The sequence below is a fragment of the Mastigoproctus giganteus genome, chromosome 1 (assembly GCF_048544385.1).
Source record: "Mastigoproctus giganteus isolate SK-2022 chromosome 1, ASM4854438v1, whole genome shotgun sequence".
NCBI classification, from domain to species: Eukaryota; Metazoa; Arthropoda; class Arachnida; order Uropygi; family Thelyphonidae; genus Mastigoproctus; species Mastigoproctus giganteus.
In genome coordinates this window covers 241,795,888-241,823,660 of record NC_143575.1, presented here as the reverse complement: position 1 = coordinate 241,823,660, position 27,773 = coordinate 241,795,888, and the positions used below count along the sequence as shown (strand labels likewise).

The following is a 27,773-nucleotide window of genomic DNA, read 5'->3' as shown; positions in this document are numbered from 1 at the left end:
CATCCCACTGTATGCTTCACAGATTTGGTCGTCTGCCCCCACCAAGCTTTCCTGAAAGCTTTCCTAAGTATTGAATAATGGCTCTTGAGATGGCTGAACAGGATCTCGAATCACCCATTTACTATCTCTAGAGCCATTCTACTTTCCAATCTCAGCATTCCTCCCTGGAAACATACAATTAACACAAGAAACATTTTCACATTAGCCCAACTGCTAACAGGAAGATTAGACGCTCCCAGTATTGACGGCTTGTTTCACTCTCGTCGAGAAGCCACTAGGATTGCTGAAACAAGACATCCTCTTCAAAGCAACTTAAAAAACCTGGACAGTCTAAGTCGCCTTTTTTGCCGGCAAACACAACAGAACTTTTCAATCAACTAATAATTAAACCGGAAAAGCTTTGTAATGAAAAAGCCTACAGATTGCAAGTCTTTGCTGAATCCTATCGTCTCGTACAACTGTAGTGCACAGCCACTCGGCTCAAAAACTGCATTTAATTTTGATCCTTTTAACTATATATTCTCGGTATTGTACTGTAGATGCCAACCTAAGATGTAAAAATTTTAAATATTCTATGATGTAAAAGATACCAAAATTTTAAATATTCTATGATGTCAAAGGTACCAAAATTTTAAATATTCTATTATAAAATCATAATTACTTATATATATCAAAATTCTGTATTCAACCTTTCAGGGTGAACGTCCCATGTACTTTGTAACCTTTTGCTCATGGGTCCGCTTCACATCTTAGAATGTAACTCTCACCCTTCTAGCCAATGGCTGTCCCAGGGGTGTCTCTCCAACAGAGAAATAAATTGATAATAATAATAATAATAATAATAATAATACAATACAATACAATACAATTTTATTTATCATAATAATAATAATAATAATAATTATCATAATAATAATAATAATAATAATAATAATAATAATAATAATAACAATGTATTCATCAATGATATGGTCACAGGTTAAATCCTCGTCTATAAATTGCTCAGATTCACTTTAAAAAAACGCAGTAAATATTTTCTGGAACCATCGATAGGATCCAGGCCTTTCCACTAGGCAGATGAAATTTCCTGTTTTCCGAGTTCCATGGAATCAAATCATTCCGAATGAGCCAAAAAAGACCGATTAAATATCGTAGTTAGAAAGAGCATTCAGGAGTAGAATAATCAGACTGTTGCCGACGTCCGAAGAAATATATCTTAAATTTGCAGTCGGTAAAGGATTTACCTGTAGCAAATTCTGGGCAAACAAAACGAGAAAGGAACTAATTTTGTACTGATGTTTGTACTTCTGTTTTTAACCAGCCTTCGAATTTTAGAACTTTAGAACCTTATTATTCGTTGATTAACATTAACGATCTCTATATATTCAAATGATATAAAGAGTTGATGGTGGTTTGGATTATTTAACGTTTGACGTACGACAAGCAAGCTCATGTCGTGCAGCCGCCACCTTCAGCTTGCTTTTCCGTGGCATTAAAGGTGAACCAAGGTGTTCACTTGCTTGCCAGAGACATTAAGCTACACGCATGAGTGAAGCTGCATTCAGCGACGACGAACAATTGCAATCAGCAGCAAGCGATCCAGGGCATGTTCTTTCATTTCATATTAGCCCAGTTGAAAAGGTTGTCGCAAGATTGCACGTTGTACTCTCCTATAAACTAATATTCGAATTATAACTCGGAAGCGCTGAGAATTTCTCATCCGTAGCATACAGCCGAAGGGTCTGCTGAATTGTTTTGTGTGAGACCTTTTCAACGGCTTTAGCAGTGGATCAATGAACGGGATCAATTTCTTGAATCGATTGCAGGACATGTTGTTAGCAGAAGGGACATTTTTCTTCTTGATTTTTATCAGGTGAAGGACTAGAGAGGTATAGAGAGAAAAAAAAAACGATGGTGGGAAGGAATGGGGGATCAGTTGAACACAGCACTTAGCGTATTGAAATTAAATGTACATTAGTGTTGATTTACTAGAAATTTTAATCGACTGCAGAGTTACTCAAATTACATCTAATTACATCCTTTTTATGGTACGATTCGAGTCATGACAAAATCCCTTTCTGCTTCCCGCGTAACTGAATACAGACTAGACCCCATTTCTGATGTTTGTTTTAAAGTGCAACTAGGCATCGTTTTGATAGAAAACCGACATCAATGTAAGAAATAACAGAACAATAGGATCAATTCTATACACAGCTTAAAACAGAAATTGAAAATGCCAGCGCATCTGGAACTGATCAAAGTTTTATTTTCTCTGAACATTTCCATATTCTGCATTTTGAGGAAGGGTAAAGGACAGGCCTGTTTGCCCTCGTGGGCAGCACACTGGGTAGGAAAGACCTCAGTTCGAGTCCCGTCGATGACGTGAGGAATTTTTAAGGGATTTTTTGCAATGTGGCTGAGTTAGTCGGTCTTAGGCGAGGTTAGCATGGTTTTTTTCTCTGAGAAAGGTTTTTTTTTTTCAGCAAACGGCAAATCGACCATAGAACACATGCATTTTACAGACAGTATATACGGAACAACATGGCCTTAGTCGCTGATGCTCCTAAAACTCCACTACAACAGGCCTGTCCTCTACCCTTCTCAAAATACATTCTTAAAATTCTTTAAATTTAAATTCTTAACATTTCTTTTTCTTTTATATTCTTTGAATTTAAACTTTATATTATTTAATTTTATTTAAATTAAATTTTACTTAAATTTGTCTTTTTAAAGAAATATTTCTTTTTAATTCGGGTAATTTGCAGTTGTTAATAAATAAATCGAAGCTCTATATACGAATCCCCTCCAGGGGAATGCAAAAACGGTCGTTATATTGATTGTTCATAAAATAATAGCATTAGGTTAATGAGAAATTGGTCGGAACCAACCATATAGGAAGTTAAAAAAAGGTAGCTAAAAAGAGATTAGACTGTAGTAATTTTTACTTGATTTTATTTATTTTATTATTATTATTATGATTTCTATTTATTTTCTGCACACAGGTAAAAGTAGTTCCATGCAAACAAAATACATATCGTAGTTTTAGCAATATATTCAAGTTTTAGCAACATATTAAATTAAGGTTACGCAAAAAAGTGCTTAACCTTAATTTAATATGTTGAAATTTGAATATCATTGTGCAGTGTCTACGAACCACATTATTCTAGAGCAGATTTCACACTTCTTGATTTAAAAAAAATAAAAAAAAAGAACAGAATGCTGAGAAATGAAATCTCTGCTGCCTCATACGTACTAACCCTGAACTGCTCAAAAAAATCCCAGAAAAATATAAAATCCGGACAAATTCGAAAGATGATCATTTTTCTCAGCAACAAAACAATGGGCCCTAAAAGCCATAGAACCAAAGGAAAACGAACCAAAACCAGGTTTTTCATTCCTCATTTGAATACAGACTAGGTTTTCAGATATGATGGCATTATCTGGCTCCGATGGATTCTCGAGGAACGTCGTTCATCAGAGTGTCATCCCAACTGTGAAGTCTGGCAGAGGTGCTGTCACCGTAGGGTTGTTTCTGATGGCTTGGACCGTTTGTCGTTCCTTTTCCTGGCAGTTAATGCCATGCAGTACACACTGGACAATTCCGCTCTTCCAATACTGTGACGACTGCAGTATAGGAGGAACCCCTTCCCTCTTTCTGTTTGGCATAACGGTGCATCATGTCATACTGCGCAGCCTATGGTGACCTGATTTAAGCTTGAAAAGCCTTTATTGGCCTGTCCAGGCGTCTCAACCTTAACTGTATTGAACACCTTTAGGATCAACTTTAACGGTCGACTTCGTTGGGGTCTGGTCAATACTCACACAATCAGTAGCCGAATTGACCATGACCTCTATGTTGAAACAAGAATGGACCAAAGCAGTGGTTTTCAAGTCTTTTATTTCATTTTGGGGCACCCCTCCTCAATTTTCTGCCTGTTAGATCCGATTCTCTCTCTGTATATATATATATAATATTAAAAAATATATATATATAAAGTAAACATCAATTATAGATTACCACAAAATTAAAAAGACACCGTACACCTTTTTATATTGAAATAAGCATATATATTTTTTTAAAAAATAATAAGTTTAAGTAACTTAAACCCAAATTACGTGGCACCCCTGGAATGTTGTTGCGGCATCCTAAGGTGCCGCAGCAACCCTTTTGAAAACCACTGGACCAAAGCATCTTCTATTTGTTATCAAAAATTGGTTCCAAATTTGTAAGAACCAGTTTTTTGTTATAGAAGTGGCACTACGATTTACCATTCATAGTATACATGAATGAACTGCGTGACATATTAAATAAAAACTTTAAACCAGTCCATATGATGTAAAATTTTAACAGGTAATAGTACACAATATTATACATGTAATAATAAATTCATTATGATCTATCCAGCAGTGGCCGCTAATGATTTCAATGCCAAAATAAAAAAAATAATAATAATAAAAAAAAAAAAATATATATATATATATATATATATTTTTTTTTTTTTCCGGTTAGAATATTGCGTTTTCACAATACAGTATTTAAATCAGAAAGGGGTCTGCCTAATCGTTTGTCAAGTTTATAATAATTGCACAGCGACTAATTTATTATTATTGTAATAAATTATCTTATTTATTGCGAATAAACATTAACAAAAAGCATGAGAGATTATAAATTCCAGCCAGTCCTTCTCTGGCAAATTCATTCGTCCTTCGATTGAATGTAGAAAAAAATGTTCCAAAGCATCGCTTTGGAACATTTTCGTTGTAAATGAGACTATGAGATCAAATATGGCTATGACACCAAATTTTGGAGTGGCACATCGCTTTTAGCTGTGGATTTATGAATACTACGCCAAGTATCATTTAATTTTATAGCATAGGTTGTTATAAATGCAAAGTAAACACAGATCAGTAATAAAAAATAAATATAAATCAATAATAAATACGAAAAACAAAATGGTATTTACTTTTATTTTTCAGTGTTATTGTGTCAATGCCATGGCTCAATGGCACTTCATAGCCAGCAGATACTGCGTTTATCTACATTATACGAGATATAAGAACAAGTATGTCTTTTATCTACCCCAATATTATTATTATTATTATTAGCCTTATGGTGCAAGGAAGCCTGAGGCTTATGCTGCACCAGGCAATAAAAAAAAAATTTCTGAACTACCCTGAGAGAGAGAGAGAGAGAGAGAGAGAGAGAGAGAGAGAGAGAGAGAGAGAGAGAGAGAGAGAGAGAGAGAAGTAAAAGGGAATCACCAAGAAAGAGAAGAATGATGATATATACAATATCAACGTGTTGTGCTAATATACTCAATGAAGTTGTAAACTCCTCTAGTCTCGGATTTGAAGGCCTTCAAATAATACACAGATTTGAAGAATAACCTTCAAATCTGTGTACCATTCTTACATGAGGCTACGACTTCTTTTTTTTTTATTCCTTAAGTTAGGGCGGTCCCAAGCCAACTATGGCAAACCCACCACGTGTTCATACACATTACTGTACCCAGCAAGGCCATTCCTTGTAGCGTTACACATCTGGGTGAGAATACTGTCCAAATTGCTATATAAGAATAGGAAAAAAAAAACTATATGATGGTACAAATTAAATTAACTAGCTGATTAAATCCACATTTAAAGTGATTCTTTCCAATTCTCAGGATGTTTGACTGCCTAAAACTGAAGTTGGATTCGAGAGACTGAAAAAGGTTTTCGGGAATGCAGTTTCTAGACCTGAAGCGTGCGGTTGCTTTCGAAAGAGGAGAGGAGTGGTTTACTTTCGTCTGTATAGTTTGCGTGACGGGAGGAGACATTAAGTTGGCTCCTACAAAATCGAAATGGCCAGTGAGTCTAATACGAGTCTTCCGTTGATTTTAAGAAGCAGCATCGTCAAAGTAACGCAGTGGAGTCACGCGAAAAGTCTTATACCGGTAGCTGAAAAAAGCCGTAAAGGCTGGCCCGGCCCATCCGGGAGTATCAGTTGCAGAACTTGATAATTGCGAGGTCTCAGATTCTAAACCCAGGGCTCTGGAAGAAGCTGATGGCGTCAAATGAGCTGTTCGTTCAACCTCATTAACTGATGTAATAATGAACAGATTAACGCTAGATAAGCAGCCAATCAACAGATAACGCTAGATCAGCGATGTTCAACCTTTTTAAACTCGCAGCACAGTGAGAAAGGTGCCAAAGTTGTCAAGGCGCACCATTAGTTTTTTAAGGAGAAATTTTATCATTAAAAAAACGCGTATTAAGATTGTGTTTAAAAGTTCAATAGCTAAAATTCTAATCATTGTGTTATTTTCTAAAATAATATTGATCTGGATTTCAAAAGATTTATTTTTAAAATTTATGTTCATATTATTCCAATTATTGAAATAAGATATCATTGAAAAAGATGCTATTTATAAAAAAATATCATTTATATAAAAATATCAGTGGGAAACCTGTGCTTGGTGATGTCTTATGATGTCTCTTGTCCGAGGTCGGATGGTTGATAAGCATACCATACCCTCAAGTCCTCCAATGTTTGAAGTCGCTACCTGTTCTTGCTCTTCATTGTGGTCATAGCAGAAAAGCCAGCCTCACATAGATACGATGTAGAGAAAGGAAGAAGTGCTTCAATCGCCTTCTTTGTGATAACGGAGACAACCAAAATGAAGACAAATCTGTTGAGTGCTTTAGTTTCAGTCCTCTGTCGTTTCTTATTTCCGTCAGCTCATCTTCTTCTGCAACAGTTAATTCTGCTGATTCCAACGCACTTAACACAAATGGATCTCTTACCCAGTCCAAGGAAGATACAACAAGTGACGGGAAATACTTTTTAATGTTTATACTCAGAAGTGACAAACTTTGTAGAATTAAATCGACAAGATTTTTGTCCAGTCTGCAACTTTTTATCAGCTAACACATTTCAACTTTGTTCTCTATTTTGATTCTGGCTCCCCATAATGTTAATTTTTCATTAAAAGAGTTAATTTTGTCAGTAAAAGTAAGAATATTTTCATTCTTTCCCTACATACTCATGTTAAGAGTTTTCAAGGTTTGGAAGTTTGAGGTTTGTTCAAGATTTTGTCAGCTAGGAAAGCAACTTTATTGCACTAGGTCTCATCACTAAGCAGGTCAGTCAGCTCAGACTCTTCAGACGTAAAAAAAATTATAAGCTCTTCCCTCAGTTCATAGAACCTTGAAAGTACCCGTCCTCGAGATAGCACCTCACTTCCGTGTGCAGGAGTTGCGTATGAGCAGCTTCCATGGCAGAACACACTGCTGAAAAATAACCTCGATTTGAATGGTCTACTCTTGATATAGTTAACCATTTTGGTTGTCTTATCCAGTACTTTTTGGAGCTCAGGTACTACTGATTTTGAAATGAGGGCCTCTCTGTGCAGGAAGCAGAGTGTAAAAACAATGCTAGGGTTCTTTTGCTTGGTCAGTGCGACGAATCCTTTCAGGCTTCCCGACATAGAGGGAGCACCATCGGTGCTCTATGATGCAGATGCTGATGCATGATTTCCATGACAAATTGTGAGAACTAAAATAACTGTCGACAACACCAAGAATGTCTTGACCTTTTGTTGTTTCTGGAAGTGGTTTGCAAAATAAAAACTGTTCAATGATGTCTCCATTACAAACAAACCTGCTGAATGCTAGCAGTTGAGCTTTTTCAGTGATGTCAGTTGACTCGTCCAACTGGATGGAAAAAAAATCGACTTCTTTAATATTAGTTATCACTTGTGACTGTGTGTGTGTGCGTGCGTGTGCGTTCTTGTATCGGGATGGCTCCTAGGCGTTAGCCCATCTCCACCTTTGTACTCTGTTATGGTGCAGAAACCTCTGCATAATGGGCCTGAAAAAGTGTAAGTGTATGTGTGTTAATATTAATGTGTGTTGTTTTGTTTGTGTCAGGCCATTTTGTCACCAGGGTGCAGCCAACACATGGGCAGCTGCTGCCTGATGCCCATCACTAGCACCAGGCCTGGGTCAACTGTCATCCTGTACCGGTGTAATTACCACCGAAACTCTTGCACCCGCCAGAGGTAGTGCAATACTTGCGGGTGTATCACTTGTGACTCAACATCTTGAGACATGCCTTATATACACCAATTAATAGTGTTATCAGACATAGCGATTTTCGAAATCTCTTTTTCATATTCCTCGCCAAACATAATATTTACAATTTTACAGCATGCTGGTAAAATTATTGACTCAGCAATTGTATGTGATTTCACTTTTTTGCCACGATTTCGGCAACGGCATAGCTTGCTTCTTGAGTTTTGTCAGAAATAGTTGTGATTTTGTTCCATTGTTCAGCCTGGCGTGTTTGATCAGCTATAAACCTTTTAAAATATTCATTTGGTTTCTCGCATAAATGTGAGTGCTTTGTGTGAAAGTGTCTTTTCAGCTTACTTGGAACCATAGCTTGGTTTGCCAGTTTCTCGCCACAAACAACACACTTAGGACGTGGCTGTTCTTCTCCAGATGAAAAGAATCTGAAAGACAAATAGTCTTCATTGTACTGGCGCACGACTGTTTTAGAACTAATACTAACTGCACTATGTGTTATTCTACAGAACTAATGCCAGCTACACTTGATTCACTGTCATCATCTAACTTACGTTTTTTAATTAGAAATCTGTCCATGTCTAATAAGCCCTAAAATAAATAAAAATAAAAATCAACTAAATTCAGAAATAACAAAATAATTAACACGAAACAGAAATAAACAAAAATGCATTGGTGCAAACTCACACGGAATAACACACCCGATCTGAACAACAGCTGACTGAAGACTGACACTGGTGGTGAAAGATAGGGTGGTAAAAGTACATTGCAGAGTTATTTTGGGACCTGGAACAACGGGGACAGAGGTTCTTGGAATTTTACTAAAACTTTTTATTAATAAACTGTTGTTTTCATTCTTATCAGCCTTTCATGAAAAATATACAGTACAGTACAGTACTTCCAAAATTTACCTCGACGATTTTTTTTTATTCCTCAATTTTTTTCTAGCTTCTTTTCTACCTTCCCCCAAACTCCGCGACACACCGGTTGAAAATCGCTGCGCTAGATAATTAATTCCTGTAACTTTAGATTCAAAAACCAAGGCGAAAACAAGAAGATTCGTCTAGTTCCATCGTTATTAAAAGAAGAATAAAAAGACAGACTTTTTATTCTTCTTAAAAGAAGAATAAAAAGAAAGAAAGAAGAATAATTGATTGGATAGATGGTGTTTATTGTTTGCCCACTTCAGAAGGCAGAATTCAGTAGAATATATTCTCCTAATATGGATAGGAATGAATGGCTGACGCCCACAGTTCAGCGCTATACAATATGGCCGAATATACTGTGATTATTATTGAACGGGTCAATGCATTTGCACCATGTTTTGTTCGTAGTGAATTGTGTAAGTCGATAATTGGCATCGTTTTAATTGTATCGCATGTTGTGAATACAGTACCTTCATAACAGTGGCCGAAGTATTGCACTGCTTTGAATAAGTAACGCTTCACCAGTGGAGAAGACTAATGTTACTTATTTTCGGCGGATACCACCACCCAGACGGCACCGACGGTATGGGATAAAACACTGTGTTATCCACAAACCGTCCCTATTAGACTTAGGAAAGCAAAAAGGTGGAGGAAAGTGATAGTAGGAGAGGAAAAAGAAGAAATGTTGTCGAAAGAGAAAGAGGCAGTTACTCATAACTCCCTCAAATAGGCAACACTTCCCCATTAAGGAAGACTGTTTGGGTCAACATCAAGCTCCCGCAGACGGTACCGTTTCGATGCTAATTGGCTTCTCATCGGTGGGTGGGTACCATGCTTCATGCAAAATAATCGTCGCCTTAATTTATACTATTACACACCATCAGGCATCTCTTATATTGTGGACTTATACTTCATAACTGGGATGTCACTGTTGCAACACACGGGTACCTACCCACCCACCGATGAGAAGCCAATCAGCTTTGAATTGGTGCCGTCTGGGCGGTGGTATCCGCCGAGAATAAGTAATATCAGTCTTCTCCACTAGTGAAGCGTTACTTATTCAAAGCACTGAAATAACTCGGCCACTAATGACAAGAAATGTGACATTTACGTCGCTTATCTTGTCAATAGGCGACGTAAATGTAAGTTGTGTCAAATGTTATTCCCAGATCTTTATGAGTTTTGACAATTGGGATAGGAATGCCATTCAGTTTTGGTTGTGCGAGCGTTGGTGATTTTTTCAGAGAGTACACCACCATCACAGTCTTCTGTGAGTTAAGTGCCAAGCCCAATTTATCTAAGTACTTGAATAACTCGAAGCTTATGATTTATCTGGTCACACATTGCACTGTTAGTAATTGATGGTTGGATGGTGGTTAGAATCTTATTATCGTCTACATAAGTGCATATATCACCCCTACCCTTGCAGAAAGGGATCAGCATGGCGGTAAAGAGGAGTCCGGATAAGATCCCCCCTTGTGGAACTCCTGCATGGACTGGGCGTTGGATGATCTGCGTGTCTGTATGCAAATAAATGGAACGCACGTTAGTAAGGACTGAATTAATAATGCTATCTGTAGAATTTTGAACGAATTGACGCCGATTTGTTTAATTCTAAAATTAAAGAGGACAGGGTGGTTTAATTCTGAAAATATTGATGCATTACAGATGGGAGCACAGTAATGAAAAGGGAATGGGTTCAATGAGTATATCGAACACACTCGGTACTAGCACTGGTAGTGCCATGTATACGCGTTATCTGTCTTTTGTTCAATTATCGTTTCGTAAAATTTTCTATTTTGAGCCCTAGTTAAAATTTTTCTATTAAGAATTGAGCTAAATAACAAATGTGAATACAATTTTAGCAACTTTGTTTTTTCATTTAAAGTGTTTTTTTTTAATGAAAATCCCAAACACGAAACCGATAGTACTTAGTATCGTATATGAGTTGTAGGTTGAGTAAACACACGGTTGTTCCAGAAAACAGAAGAAGAAAGGATGAACTAAGAAGAAAAAAAGTTGGTTCTGTGAGTTAGGAGTTGGACGGACAATGAATGCTTACTGGTTGCAGCATGTGTTCGGGTTGGTCTGGAAGAAAGTGGGGGAATTACAGACCAGTTCAGAAAACTAGTGCCTATGGAAGATCCATTTCCACCGTCATTTTATGGTTAGCTTTAAGCGAGGCATTATACTTCTATAATGCATTCATTATTACTCTAACTTCTTTTGTGTCATGCAAGACAACAATTTTTTATATCTCATCTAAAACTAATTTTGGAGATCGGCACTTTTGGGAAAAAGTCCACGATTTGATGGTCAAATCGCTTGATAACGTACTTAATCTGAATGAAGGAAGATAGTTTTTTAATTAATTAAATTGCAATTAATATTATATAAGAATTAATTAAAACACAGCAACATCTCGTAATATTAGATCAAAAGACAACACTGCATCTTCAACATGCTACAATGAATTTCTTTTAAAAGACAGTGTAAAGAAGTAGCTGTCTCATAAACTACGTTTTTTAAACTTAATTTAAAATTTATTTTACCTTATTTTTAAAAACCGTAATGACTTCAGATAAATAGACATGCGCTGCCTAATTACTTTCAAATGAGTGATTGTTTTCTTTTTTTTCTTTCAGGATTCCGAAAACGTAATGCTGAAGACTTGGTATAAGAAGGGTAGTAAATTCTGATGGTGGCGCTTCAGACACCTGTAGAGGATCCGGATGAAGGTGGAGAGGTCATCGTTCTCTTTACACACAGAGAGAACTTTTATACTTTCTTTCTATCTATCTATTTGTCTGTCTGTCTACCTATCTATACTTAATAATTGGTTATTTCCAGCTTATAATTATACTCACTAATATACACCAGGAGTGTTCTTTTTGTATACGCTTTTTCAGGGTGCATTCTGGCCCGTAGCACTTCGAGGTATTGTGCATGTTTATGGACCTACTGTTGAGATATTGTCATGATTTATGGACCTATTGTTGAGATATTGTCATGATATATGAACCTACTGTTGAGAGATTGTCATGATTATGGACCTATCGTTCCTGAAAGATAGGAACTGATATATTCAATCTCTTTTTGTCCTTCCTGTGTTGCGTATCTCTGCCATATTAATATTTCCAGTGTTTTTATTATTGTTAGATGTATGCATACCTTTGGGCACTCTGCTGTGTGGTTGCCTGCAGTTTTTACAGGAAGGATTTCGCTTAAAAAGACTGCTGAAAAATTAGGATAAAAATTTTTATTTAAAGTGATAACGTGCTGGTGGCTATTACAAACATCGTGGATTCGATATTCCTCGTTGTTTTGATCTTCTCTGCAGAAGTCTATGAAATATGACGCTGTGTTTGTGTATATAGTTAAAATGTGATCATTTTAATGACTATGGGTGATATTCCAAAGATACCACAGAAATCAAAGTCAATTGTACGTTTGCTTGTGTGCAATGCTTCAATAAGAAAAAAAAAAAAATACTGAACTTCTGAAATATAAATATTTTTAAAAAGCAAAATCACTTGATCAGCAAATAAAGACCATTAACTAGCGTCCTAAATGCACGAAATATTTGGAAGCGAATTTAGACATTTAAGTTGTTTATTTAAGCTTTCTACTGTACACAGTGATGTTATAATTATCATTCTATCAAAAAAAAAAGTTTGCTTGCTGGACCGACAGATGGCTAATAAGATAGATAAGCCATCTGGAAACAACAAAACAAACTTATTGATTAGCAAAAAAACGTCAAGTAGAAATAATCCAATAAGTCCAATGTTAGAAGTGACTTGATGAGAAGAGAAGAGAACTTTACTAATTACCAAAAGGAAAAGTTTATTATTATTATTTCTCCCTCTCCTCCTTAACCTATGTAGATATTAACCTCGCTTGTTTCGCAGTTTTTGCGATTTCGAATTCGATGAATAAATCGCAGTAAGGAATTTCAGAAATATGTCCGATTAATTAGGAATTATTCACTTTATATATGATGAACAAAATACTTTATTTACTTTGGGTTTCATTAATATTGTAATATGTTCATGTAAACAGTAATTTAATTAATGCGTAATTTGCCAAATTTTTAGCATTTTACATACGTCTACCATACGTCTTAATTAAACTTAATCCATGTCCATTAAACATCATAAAACTGAATTCTAATCGAATGTTGGAAGGGATGTGGGTTAGAACTTTGGATGGAAAAGTTTATACACTGACATCAAGTTCAGAATAACAAAATGTGTTTATCACTAAAATACAGCGAAGCCTCAACGCAACTGCCATTACTAATGTCCCTTGACCCATTCGACTTCCTTTTATAGTCAAAGTAAGAAAAACAATAACATTAACAAAAATTATGTAAATAACATATTTTCAAATGATATAATTCTTTAAATTCTGTTGAATGAGAAAGCAGCCTTGTTTAATGAAAGTAACATATTTTTCTAAAAACAGAATATTTTTAATACACGTAACTTGTTTTCGAAAGATACTTATTTTAAGCGATATAATTCACAGCGGAAAGCCTATAAGATGTAAACAAATAAATACATAAAACAGAGCCACAGGTACGTAAACAAAATTACAAAATATATTCTAAATATAAAACTGTATCAATTTACTTTCCAAAGTTGTTTTATAATTAATTTATTTATACTTGCACTCACCACTGATTTAATATAAATTGTTACTCTATAATGTTGTTTAAACAAATATATATGTCTGTACGTGTTACCATAATAAATAAAAACGGCTACTCGCTGATTCAAAAGGGGGAAAAAAGATGTCACCGAATAAGCAAAAGTGAAATTATAAAGAATATTATATACAGTATACACCATAATTCTGTAAGAGCTTTTTTATTATACAATTTCAAATTCATATACAGTAGAGCGTCGATAAATCGAACTAATTGGGACCGGAGGTTGTTCGGACTTCCAATTTGTTCGAATTTTCGAACTTATCAAAAATACTGTTCTGGAGACTACAAAAAAAAGGTTTATTAAGTTTAGAAATAAAAACACTAAGTTGTACTGTATATTTATTTATAGGTAACAAAATAAATAGAACTTTCAGCCACAATAACACACATGTATAGGCCTTTTAACGAATATAATTTCTTATTTTTTGCTGCACCATTTTCGAACTTCGTTTCTTTGCTGCCAGATCGCTCACTCTTTTCAGCAAGAGTAGTTGAGTTCGACAGCATTTAGTTTGTTGCTCGTACCTAGCCCTCGTGGGTAGCACAGTTGGTAGAATCGCCATCCTCCCCATCCAGAGTGTAAAAGACCTGAGTTCGAGTCCCGTCATTGACGGGAGGAATTTTTATGGGCCTTTTCAAACTGGGTTAGTCTGTCTTTCTCCCGGAAACTCGGGTTTTTCGTCCAGCAAATAGAAAATCGACCACAGAATACAATTTACGGACGGTATGCAAGGAGCAATATGGCCTTAGTCATTGATGCTCCCAGACCCCAACAACAAACAGCATATTAGAGGGATGGGTCATTAGCAGTTCCTATAATTTTTCTTTCTTTCTTTCTTTTTTTTTTTTTTTCACCATCATCTGAATCAAGTTTCAATGCGAACTTTAAAATTTTTTCCTTGTTGTTTTTAATTTCTATTATAGTTGACTTTTCAACCTTGTAAAATCTTGCTAACGAAGATCCGCTTTCTTTCTTTCTTTGAAAGCCTGTTTAAATTCTCAAGCTTTGATTTAATTGTTAAAAATTTCTGCTTACTTTTAAAAGACGAAGAAGACCATAACTACAGTACGGTAAAATAAAACTCTATAAACGTTCAAAATCTCTTCATTCCTGTATCTGAACTTCGTAAACTTTTTACTCCGTATCTCACTTGCGCGTATCGTGTTAGCTGCAATTTTTGCTTGCCGTGTTCTTTGTTACTGATTGACACTTATCTTTTTTTACTCTTTTAGATTTTACAACCCCCCCTCCAAATGTCAGTGAACAGAAATATCAGATTACGAAGTATGTTGAATAACAGATTACAAAGTATTATGTTTAGTTATTACTTTATGTATATTAATTAAGATATGTACATAAGAGTAAACTTATTCTTATTTTGCTAACCTGTGGATGATTATTATCATCCACAGGTTTTTCCTCTTACGATTTTCAGATATCATTTAATTTTGTTAATTGGTAAGGTAAAATAAAAGTATAAAAAATTAAACTGCAGAAGTATTTCCTATGGAAAATTCCCATGAACAGTTTTGCTGGAATTTTGTCCACATGTCAATGATTTCCTAACGGCATGTAGACATCCTCTACTAAATGGGAGCTAATTAAAAGGATACTGAATCCGTGAAAACTAGCATATTCTACCTACAGGTATGTGAGGTTAATCCTCTTGCAAGTAGGCTCTTTCAGCACGCATATACTAATCCCATCGTTCCTACCAGTACTAGAAGAACCTCTCAAACTCAGTTTACTGGTTCATCTAAAGCTGCTTTGTGGCATTTGTTTGTTTCCATATCTATTATATATCTTTTATCTTTCAAGGTTTTTTCAAGTGCAAGAAACAGAATAATGTCATAGAGAGCCATGTTCTTGCGAGTGTAGAGGCTGTCTTGTGAAAAACATCTTTTAGCTAAAAACTGCTGAACAAGCTAGTCCAGTGCAGAGGTACTCTTGGTTACGATGCGACTTATTTCCAATTCTTTAATTAAAATATTCTGATGTGTAACATAAGAAATACCTTCTTCTTCTTCGGACATTTCACGAATAGATATGCAATAGCATGTCAGGAGTTCTTCAAAAGTGTGCCCATTCACTGAGCGAGTTATCCGAGAAATGCATTCTGTCTCGATACTTTTTTTATCAGTGCTAGAATTATACGCCAGGTTCAATAGAAGCTAATTTGAGGGCATTTACCTGCGATTTCTTAGCTGAGTGGCTGTCAATTTTGGGTACACGTAGTGGTAGGACCTTGAATTTTTTTGACCAGCGAGAATGTGGATGGTTCAGATGCATGCTGAATCTCTTCAACTCTACCTCAAGGTGACACCACGTTTCCTTCGCTAAAGAGAAAAATTATTTTCTGCACTAATATTGTGCAGGAGATCGATTTTATTGCAGCCTATCAAATGCTATAGTGATACGAGTAGTTCCATACGCAACCATTTTGGTTCTTCAAAATGGCTGCACATGTAAAATTATGGCATTCACTGGATACACGCCTTGGGTTCTGAATAATGACACCTTTTGGATCTAATAAGCTTAATGGCACGTCTGTTTTGCACGTATTGATGCTTCATAGCGGTTGTTACCATTTATCAACCGCTACCGTCCCTCATGAACCTTCCGACACGTCAGCTGCTGATTTGGAAACATTAATTACTGTTCACTACCTACAACCTGTGCGGGTTGGCAGAGCGACCGTATTTAGCAGTCAAGGGGCTTGAACCCCGGTCTACTCAAAGAGCATGTGCTACTGCACCCCCTTTCCTGACCACTTGGCTACGGAAGCCGTTTTTTTTTACCTACAATCTCAGCTGATAAGCAATCTCTGCATCCAAAAGTTATATAACATCACGATGATGGGATCTTGAACTTCTTGCTCTGAACGTTTCTATTGAACTTGCATTATGGATATATGAATTGACCAATTACAGTAAACTTAAACTTCGTCAAAGTCTACAGCTGGCCTAAGAAATTAAGTTTGCACTACAGCCACGTTTAAAAACAATATTTTTTCGAGTCACGCGAGGAAAACAAAACATATGTACTTTTTGTCATAAAAATCTACTCAGTGAGATTTTTGTTCGTATTGATTTAATTTAACAATATCTTTTAGAATTTTTGTGCTAGCGAATCAAGTGCTTTTTCAAATGAAACAGCCAATTTAGATTGGGGGAAAAATACAACGAAAAACGCTAAGAAAGTACTATTTTTGCAGTGGAATTTCTCATCTGTGTATTTTCCTAATAAAAAATAGATTAAAAATGCATAATATTAAAATAGAAATTCCGATATTGTGGAGTTCTGTGTGCAACGAAATTTCCTTTATTGAATTTTCTGTGATGGATGCCAATGATAATGCTTAAAAAAGGGAATTTAAATTTCGGTGGCAATTTAAATTCAGCATATGGTTAAACCCATATTAAGCCGACTGAAATTTCAAAAAGTTCTGGAGAATTCCAAAAGTTTTCATGATAATTTTAATTTTGCAATTGGTCTCTTTTATATACGATAAAAATCCAGATCTGTATTGGATATCCAATACAATGGATCTGGATATCCCGATTTTAATTTTGAAAGTATATAAAGGTTACATTTACCAGTGACAGCTTTTATCTATTTATTTATTTAGTTAAGTGTTTTTTTTTTAAATAAATTCATTCATTAAAGTAAAAATTGCTTTCATTATTGCTTTCTGCAATTTATAAAAAAGCCGCATAAAATTTTTATTTGATTTTTATTTCAGTGCTCGTTTTTAAATCTGGATTATATCTGCCTGTCTCCAGAATTTGATTTATTCTTCAAAAACATTTATGTAATGTTAATTTTATACTTACTGTGATGTGATTTATTAGTTAATGTTGTGCTAAGAAATTTGAAACCGGCGTGTCTTCAAGAAACAAATAACGGCATATAATCCGTGGTTGAAATGAAGCAGTAATTGGATCATCTGATTAATATCCATAGACTAACGAATGTGCTCGCCCACAAAAACTCGTCTAGACAAAGTACTTTAGGCTTCTATCCATCCAGGAGTCAAAACGCAGCGTAGTATGAATTACGACAGCTACTCCAGTTTTTCTTACTGACAAAAAGAAAAATAAACTGAAGAGCAAAAAGTAAAGCGATATTAGTATTAGTATTAGTATTAGTAACGGCCGTATGGTGCAAGAAAGCCTATGGCTTATGCTGCACCAGCCAAAAAAAAAAAAAAAAAAAAATCCGAACAAAACAATGATAAAAACAAAAATTAAATAAATAAATAATAATAATTAATAAATAAATAAAAATAATAAAATGAAATTAAAAATTAAATAAAAAGGAAATTAATCCTATCATCCTATGCGCTTCCCTTACCCGAAAGTACTATCCAGATGACCTTTGAATTTCCCCAAACTGTCGGCCTCTACCACCCATGAAGGCAACTTATTCCAGTAATTTATAACTCGCTGGCTAAAATAAAACTTCCTGCAGTCCAATCTAAACATTTCCCCGCGTAACTTGAATTTATGTCCCCTAGTTCTAGCATCATTTATAATCTTGAAAATTTTGTCCTCATTCATTTTACTGATGCCTCTCAGAGCCTTAAACACCTCAATCAAATCTCCTCTAAGGTGTCTAGTTTCCAAACTCTGCAACCCACATATTCGAAGTCTTTCTTCATAAGGACGCCCTTTTGCCGATCTCACCAGGCGAGTTACCCTTCTTTGCACCCTTTCAAGAAGCTCGATGTCTTTCTTTAGGTGCGGTCTCCATACTTGAACACAGTATTCCAAGTGTGGTCTAACATAGGCCTTATATAATGGGATTATCACGTCCCTATCTCTACTTGCAAAAGTTCGATAGATCATCGATAGGACACCATGGGCCTTCCTTGCAACCTGTTTACAATGCTCAGAGAATTTCATGTCTGACCGTATCGTAACACCCAAGTCCCTTTCCTCCAGTACTGGGTTTAGTTGAACTCCACCAAGTGAATAAGTTATTTTGGGATTACTGTTTCCCAGGTGTAATACCTTACACTTTGTTGGATTAAAGCACAGCTGCCATTTTTCTGACCATTCTTGAAGTCTATCTAGGTCTCTCTGAAGAAGCTCAGCTTGACAGTGATCATTAACTACTCTACCAATTTTAACATCATCTGCAAATTTAGACATCACGCCCTCTATCCCTTCATCAATGTCGTTTATGAAAATTAAAAACAACAGTGGTCCTAATACTGATCCTTGGGGAACCCCACTTCTTACATCAACCCAATCTGAGGAATAGCCATTTATCACAACCCTCTGCCTCCTGCCCTGAAGCCATCCTTCTATCCATCTAAGGATTTTCCCAGTGATTCCAACCTGTTCCAGCTTATAAAGCAACCGCTCATGTGGGACTGAGTCAAAAGCTTTGCTGAAATCTAAATAAACAATGTCGAAATTATTCCCTAAATCCAACTCGTGAGTGACCCTTTCGAAATAGCGAACCAGATTTGTTAAACATGATTTTCCCTTTACAAAACCATGCTGAGTATCCTTGAGAATTTCAATTCTATCCAAATGATCCTGAATTCCACCCTTGATCAATGCCTCCATGATTTTCCCTACTACTGAAGTCAGACTGACAGGTCGATAATTTCCAACTTCACTTTTAGAGCCACCCTTATGTATGGGAGATACATTTGCACTTTTCCAATCCAAGGGAATCTCCCCAGAGTCTAGTGATGCTCGCATAACCAGCCTCAGTGGTTCAATGCACTCGCTTCCCGCCTCTCTCAAGATTATAGGGTATATTCCATCAACTCCAGGAGCCTTACTAGTCTGTAGGCTCGAAAGTTTTTTCATTAAATAATCTTGGGAAATTTCAATATCATTAATTACATATTTTTTAACTTCGCTCCCACAATTTCCCATTGCCACAAAAGGCTTTTCATTTGTAAATATCGATGCAAAATAACTGTTGAGTTCATCTGCAACGGCAGCTGGTGTATTTATTACTATCCCCTTTCCCTTACGTAAAGGTCCGATCTGGTTTGTCCTGCTCTTCTTGGCATTTATATATGTGAAGAATTCTTTATCCCCCCTCTTTGCTCTGTTTGCTAGTGATTTCTCATAAACTGCCTTTGCCTGTCGAACCTTTTCTGTGGCTCTATTACACACCACCTTGTAGCTGTTATAGGCTTCAGTACTTTTTATTGCTCTGTAACGTTTCCATGCCACCTTTTTCTGCTCAAGTAATGTGGCAACTTCACTATTCATCCAACTTGGAACCCTTCTCGTGGAGTATTTTTTTAATGGTATATACGCATTCAAGGCATCTGTGATTAATGTTTTAAAAGCGTACCACAGTTCAATTGTATTCATTCTCTGCGCGATATCTACCCAGTTAATAGAGGCCATGTAGTACCTTAAGGCATCGTAATTTCCTTTTCTGAAATTAAAACCCATTCCTTTGCCTTTTACTTCTGCTACCTCTCTCGTCATCATCCACCGTAGAACTCCGTGATCACTTCCTGCTACTGGTTCCTCTACTGTCAGCCCTGTTATGTCATCTGATTCATGTGTGATCATGAGGTCTAGGATATTCTTTTCTCTAGTACTTTCCCTGACATGTTGATACAAATAACAGTCATCTAGTTGATTTAAAAATTTTGTTTCCCCTGTCGAGTTTCCTTCCCATTTACTCCAATCAATTAGAGGCAAATTGAAATCACCCATAATAAGGCATTGACGCTTACTTGCCCATTCCATTTGCATGTAGAGGCTTTTGTCATAGTCTTCACAATCACCTGGTCTGTAGATTACGCCTACTCGCATTGTACCTTTGTTTCCAACTATCTCACACCATACAGACTCTATACTAGCATGTGAAATGTCTGAATCTGGGAAAGCTATCGTCGCACTCAGGCTGCTTCTGATAAGAAGCATTACCCCACCACCCCTTCTATCTACTCTATCCTTCCTAAATACATTATACAAGCCGTACTGAAACTCATCATCCCCAATTTCCGGGTGGCACCACGTCTCCGTAAGCCCTATTATGTCTGCGTTACTTGTTTTAACCAGCAGTTCGAATTCGCTCATTTTATTGACGACACTTCTAACGTTACTGTATAAACAATTAAGATTTACTGTTCTTGTATATTTAACAACCCTAACACAACCCTTGAAGTTTTTTAGGCTCTCTTCCCTGATATTAGCTACCTGCTCACGTGAAACGTCTTTGCCCCCAGAACATCTAGATAATACGTCCAGTTGGGGTAACAGATAAGAACTCTTAAGGTATGTGCAAGAGTTACATTGACCAATATTATCAGATAAACGCGTGTCAGTATTACCCACATCCCCCCTAACTAGCAGTTTCCCTGAGCCTTTAAGGTATCCTCAATAATACTGGCAAAAACTTTTGCACCACCTTTGTTTAAGTGTATCCCGTCTCTACAAAACAAATTCCTTCTACCTACAAGTGTGGGCCATGCTGATAGAAATTTACCCCCTAAAGCCTTGCAGATTCCTTCAAGTCTTGAGTTAATCCACAAGGCTCTTAACATATAATCCCTCCTATCGTGTCTGGGCAGAATTGCAGACACATAGACATTATGGCCTAGCTCGCGACATTTCCTCAGCATGGTCCTGTATTTTTCCAACAAATCGTCAGATCGTGTACGTTTAATATCGTTTGTCCCCACATGAATAATAATATTTTCTTTACCCCCTTTAAAATCCGACAGTCTGTTGGTGACATCATCAATAGTTGCTCCCGGCAGACATACCCTGGTTCTGCTCTACCTATCTTTATTACAAAAAATATTTTTCAACTCCTCACAGTTTCCTTTATAATTCCATTTTTCTCTTTGGAAAACAGTTAGCAAACACTTCATATCAATGAAATACGTTCACCTAATTGTAGAAGAACAGAAAAAATCAGTATTATCTGTCTCTCTCTCTCTCTCTCTGCCTTATAAACTCAATACAAGAGTCATACATATCGCACTGAGCTTGTCGGCGACAATTCAGAATGTTCCAAAGTCCGGGTACATTTTAAAAACTTCATAAAAGTCAGACTTGCATTTTAATGCAACTTCATTCTACCCAACATATCTGGTGTGTGGCTTTCGTTGCTGCCAATTCAATTTAGCACTTGTCACATTTCGCACCTTACAGGAATATAAATTGAAGGAAGTTGAAAACTGTCAACTTGAGGCCAAAGTGCGCGAAAACCCCAAAAGGGAAAAAGGAAGAACTACAAAAACTTCTTTAATGTTTTCCATGTGTTTAACTTGAAGTACCTCCAACGAAGTTATGGATTTCTTAAAACTATCTCGGATTTGGGACCTTGTATTTGTGCATAAATATGTATATATATTTCTAAGTATATCAATATAATTACATTGTCATTAATGTATTCGCATAATGTCTTGTCACTGAACAAGTTGAATGGTTTTGGAGTTTGACTATCATATGTATTCTTTACTAATCCGTGTACGCTGACTTCAAAATGACATCCATTTTACTCCATCATATACAGTTTTCGTAAAAAATCATACTTTTTTGTTGAATAAATGCTCAAAAATATTTCACATTTTATTGAAAGGTTGTTAACCTACGATCACTGATTTTCTACTATATGGTTGCCAACAGAGAACTATCCAAAAATGTCGAGAATGCACAGTACAAAAAATGGCGTCATTCTGTGTACTATTTTAGTTCGTACAGAACAATCAAAAGTTGTTTGTTTTGTTTTTGAGACAAAGCAAACTAAGGCTACAAGGCATCAGTGTATTATATGGTTAGTTTGGGCGTTTTGTTAGATGAAAAGTTGAAAATATGCTCAATATATTTCAAAAATTAGAATATAAGATGAGCTTGAATATAAGATGAGTCATTTCTTGTGCTCCCACATAAGATTTTTTTCCTGGAAAAATTTGGTTGTCAGAAAGAAGTATGGTGAGGGGTTTCACCAAGATATAAAAGAAATGAAAAGAAAGTACTCCAAAGGTAGAACGTAAACATGCTAGCAGATTATTTCCGGTCTTTGAAAAGTGAAACGTCTGACAAGATCTAGAATTTATTCCAAGGAATCTTGTGCATCTGCATAAATGTTCACTTCTGTATTGATATTCTTGTGTCCTTCCTTTTAATTGAGTTTTGTCCATCTTATTAAAAAAGAACACACATGCTGTTATTTGAATATATTAAATTAAGATTACGAATTAAGGTAAAAACGTTTTCCTTCCTTTCTTTCCAATTTGTAGAAAATTCTAATGCAACCAGGGAAATAATTATGTAAATTTTGAAATCAGCGTATCAAACTTAAAGAAGGTAACATAATGAATATAAACTCCATTCTACAAGTTTCAACTGGCATGTGTTGTGAACAGTCGACAATTCATAAATGTGGCAATGTGCATTGAATAAATCTGCAAACATATCTTCATAAATAGCTGTGTGTGTAAATCTTCACGAAGTCCCTACTTTTGTGTTTAAATATATCTACGCGCATATGCTTATTGTACAGAAAATGTCGACAAATATTTATGAATACTGCATAAAGAATAAACAAAGTTAAAATAAATGTGAATAGAGCTATTCGAAGTAATCCAGAGATGAATAATATGAAATGAAGCTTTGAAAATCTGGCGAAGACAGCTGGATACTTTGCATGCATTTTCATTTTAATACGAGCAGAGAAAGAATGAATGTACATAATCTATAAGAAAGTGTAATGGTCCAGAATATTAAATGGCTTACAAAATACCATTCAGAAGGTGTCAAACTGATAGGACTGTCAGAAAAATAATATTTAATAATATAGCGTACTTGAGAAAGTTTTAAGAAATCAGGAAGGATAACAGAACGTCATTCTAAAATCTATGAGGTATCAAAAAAGCCAAACTGTCCAGAAGACATGACTGATAATGCAGCAAATAACAGAGGAAAGATTGAAGAGGAAACAAAAACACACATTGCAAATGTGGTACTTTAAATTGATAGAATGTAAAGTAAGGCGAAGAGATTCTTCAGAGGCGAGGAAGAACATTAATACTGCTACAGTAATGGTTGACGTACTAAACGGGAGGCAAGTTTGAGAAATAGTCTTGTAACTTTGTAACTTTTATATATCTTCAGAAGTAGTTAGGATTTTAGCGATGTAAGCAAATAATTCAATCCTGAATACTCCATTAGAAAAAAAAAGTATCTATCATATCTTAGCGAGCAATTAATACAATAATATAATGAAAGCGCAAAAGGTTTGTGTAGAGAATATGAATTTAGAGAGGAATTTTTTAAAAGTTAGTCCAAATTAGAACACGAGAATTTCGTTTGTATTTTTATGCTAATCACAACCACAAAAGTGTACTATAGTTGAGGAAAACGAAGCTTATTGAGTATTAGCGTTATAAATTAATATTACAAAATGATATTAGTACTAAAACAGTGAAATGCGATGTTTTCATATCATGATCTCACCGAAAATGGTAAATTAAATAATCTCATTATGTTCTGATTAGTGGATTACTGATGAAAATATTAATGGTAAACGAAACCATTTTTGACAAAGAAAATAACTTTTTACAATTATTAGCACAGTGCTTACAAGTATATATGAAATTCTACAAATATACAAACATAATGATCAATAACTTCATAAGAACTGGACTAAAACGTATAGGAATGCAAGGAGTGACTTGGTCACAAGAGGAAGAGCGTAAAGTTGCCTTAATTCTCTGCAGAATAATGATCTAAGGAGAAAGAAATCTATCTTTTTTCAATTAAATGGCTAATATGCACAGCTGAAGTAACAATAGTAGAGGAAATTAGTTTTAGAACTCAGTTGAGTTAAAAAGGAGTACACTTCTGTGGTCTGGCTGGGAAGTTAAAGATAAGTCTAGAAAAGATTTCGAAGCAACAGTACAGTAACAAGGCTAATTATAATAGAAATCAGTCAGAGTAAGAGTAGATATTTTAATCCGAATATATCTTCAAAACAAGGACTCTGAAATTTTTCTGATCTCCTTTGGTCACACTTTTTTGCATTTTTGGTGTGAGGCGATCGGACAATAGGCGCACACTTAAACGTCGCTATAACGTATACAAGGTAAATTGGTGATAGCAAAAATATATTAGTAAAATCTGTAACATCCTGCAAAGAATCCAAGCAAACAGCAATATTCACATTCTCTCTTTATAAGATGCTTGCAGGATAATTTTGTATTTTAATCTGTTTTTGCGGCCAGCAGAATTTGAACTGCAACAGATAATGCAATGATCTTAAAAGATGAGACCTACTGTGACAGCCTGTTTCAGGACTAAATAGTCTCTCATTAAATAGCTAGGTGATCGCTAGTGACAACATGCAGACAAAACAGTTGTAAAGAATTTGTTCGATGTGAGCTGCCATGCGGTATACGAAATCAATTTTCAAAGTTGTAATTTAGCTAAAGCCATTTGTTGAAACTAGTGCAATACCAGGACAACTCGTTAGAAAGGCAAGTTTTTCTAACGAGTTGTCCTAAAACTGCTCAACCGATAGGTATCCTCTCTAAAATTGGGAAATTTTTAAAATTCGGCATCTCTCACAATATCCGAGGGTGCCAGATTTTAAGTGTTTACTTTATTAAGACCTGAGACTTGTAAAGATTCGTTTTATGAATCATAATTTCTTCTAGGATTTTTGGACACATTAAACACATTAAATTAACCAGAAGTATAAAACTGCAGACCAAGCCAGAAGTTGCAAGTTAAATGTATTAATTTTTGGTGGAATTATGAAAATAAATATTTATACTTTTTTCTGGATTTAATTTTAAAGAATTAGCCCTCTCAAGAAGTATCCATCTGCATTATTCAGAGGTTTGCAATTATTAAAGAAATTTGTTTAAAGATCGTGTGATTGGTACATATCAGAAAAGAGATATTAGAATTTCTGCATCACAAAAAGGTCATTTAGCCCATCTAAATAGCCAATAATTGAGAATTAAGGAAAGATCCGTGCAGTACTCCACGATTTTGTAAAAATGCAAGAGACTTCTGCCCGTCACAGGAACCAATAAAAATCTAAAAGTTGAGAATTCTGGTTTCTGTTTTCTTAGCAGAATAATAGTACTGTTAATGCTGTTGCATAGATTTGATTGATATCCTCTGATTACACAACTATTAGTTTCTGCAATCAGTGTCATAGCCGAACAGTAGTAAACTATCTACAAAGACCTAGAAGTAATGCTAGGTCTATTACTCAATTTTCTAAAGAAATATTAGCAAAAATTTTAAATAGAGGGATTACCTTGGTGCAACTCAGTTAGTGGCTTACGAAAATCGAGGCACATCGCTAGATAGGCTTGTAAAGGTAAAAGAATCACCATATTTTGTAAACGTCTGGAATAATACTAATGAGGAATTTACGTTTTTCTATTAAATCGGCTGAAAGAAAATGTTTCAGAGATTTAAGGTAATCAGAAAATTTAAAAAAAAAGTAGCAATGCAGATATTTTCCTTATAAGACATGAAAATTAAATTCACTACACATCAGGACTAGAATAAATATATGTCTGGGAGGATTTATTTGTAAATATTCTTATGAATAGATCCATCTTAGCAAATCAGCCAAATATATTTCTATAAATATACAAGCACACGTATATATGAATATATTTGTACACGTCCATAAATTCCTGGGCATATAACAACCTCCATAAATGTCTAATGCTCCTCTGTGTTCAAAATGTATGAATATCAACTGCATGTATCCAGATATAATTTGAGTATAAATCACCAATGAGTGTATCCACCAAAGCATTGAATATATGAATAAATATGTGTGGCTCCATTAACGAAAATATATGTATTAATAGTTCGAGGTAAAAGTTCACCTAGAATTTAGAGAAATTATTTCTTTTTCTGAAAAGGCGATCATATGAATAAATGACAGAGTTTCTGTAACTTTATCTTAAAAATGTAAGAGCAAATGTAGAGGCAAAATATGTCAACATTTTCACAGGTATGAAAGTCATGGATAAATAATGCAAAACGTATATCAGTTTATTTCTTTGAATGCTGTTTTCTAAACCGAAACCGAAAAGTTTGTTTTTTTATTCTGTTCCGAGGTTATATTATTATACCCTCGAAACAGGAATCTGATATTGTTTCAGGTTGATTGTATATAAATTTAAAACTCTAAGTTGATGAATATGTTTCAAAAGATTTATTTAAAACATCGAAAAAGACTTTTATTTATTTATTTTTAGTACTCAATAACTATCTTGCTTTCTTTGCCGAGAAACTAATGTGAAATTCAAAGTTAAAGCAAAGGGGAACAAAAGAAAGCAAGAGATGGCAAGCCAAGTCAGAGTAAGTAAATAGCATAGCCAATCATAGTTTCACCCGTCCTCGCTAGAAATTATAGCGATAGATATACAGAAACCCTTGTAGAGTTCCTAGATGTAGAAAAGAGAAAAAGAAACAATGTCATCGAATTTTATCACTTTCGCTGCATTGCTATGTGCTTGTACTGTATATAATGTAGTGCCTTTGTTGACAAAAACTTACAGTATGCAGTGCTGTAGGTGTAGAAAAGAACTTATCGAATTTATTTGTTCTTTGTAGTGTTTAACCGAAATGTGAATTTGATTGTTTGATGAACAATAGTATTTTTGTGAAGGAAACAATCTGAGCCCAGAGGCTGCTGTATTTGTCAATATATACGAATAAAAGAAGTTAAAACTGCTTGTGTTGTACCGAACGTCTCCATGGCAACATGACGTCACTATATGGTAACAGATGGCACTGAAAGGAAGACAAATACACATTCATATTACGTTAAGTACCAATTTAAAATGCCATTTTCTCTGAGACTTTCTTTAGTAAGAGGCTTTACTTTGTGCAATGCAATGGTAATAACAACTGGACTTTCTTACATTTTCGTATTATTTTAATTAAACACCTAATTAGCAGAGCTTGTCCTTCTATTTTTTGGTGGATATTGTTTCATCATTTCATGGTGGATATTGTTCAACTAAAATAAAAACAAATGGAATATTTTATATTTGTTAAAGTTTTGGACAAGAAGATTGGAAATTATACCAAAAAAA

General features: G+C 35.2%; 1 protein-coding gene across 3 annotated transcripts in view; it reads left to right on the top strand.

Annotated features, from left to right (window-relative positions):
- LOC150091705 (uncharacterized) overlaps window positions 1-27,230 on the top strand; it is a 77,539-nt gene extending 50,309 nt beyond the window's left edge. For 2 of the 3 annotated variants that reach the window (XM_090385261.1, XM_090385269.1), the window contains exon 3: window positions 11,636-12,775. In XM_090385261.1, the coding sequence (XP_090241387.1) occupies window positions 11,636-11,651 (16 nt within the window). In that variant the 3' untranslated portion in view covers window positions 11,652-12,775. Of the gene's footprint in view, window positions 1-11,635; window positions 12,776-26,930 lie in introns of those variants that run through there. The other variant, XM_090385279.1, reaches the window with a different exon arrangement.
- Window positions 27,231-27,773: the final 543 nt, after the last annotated feature.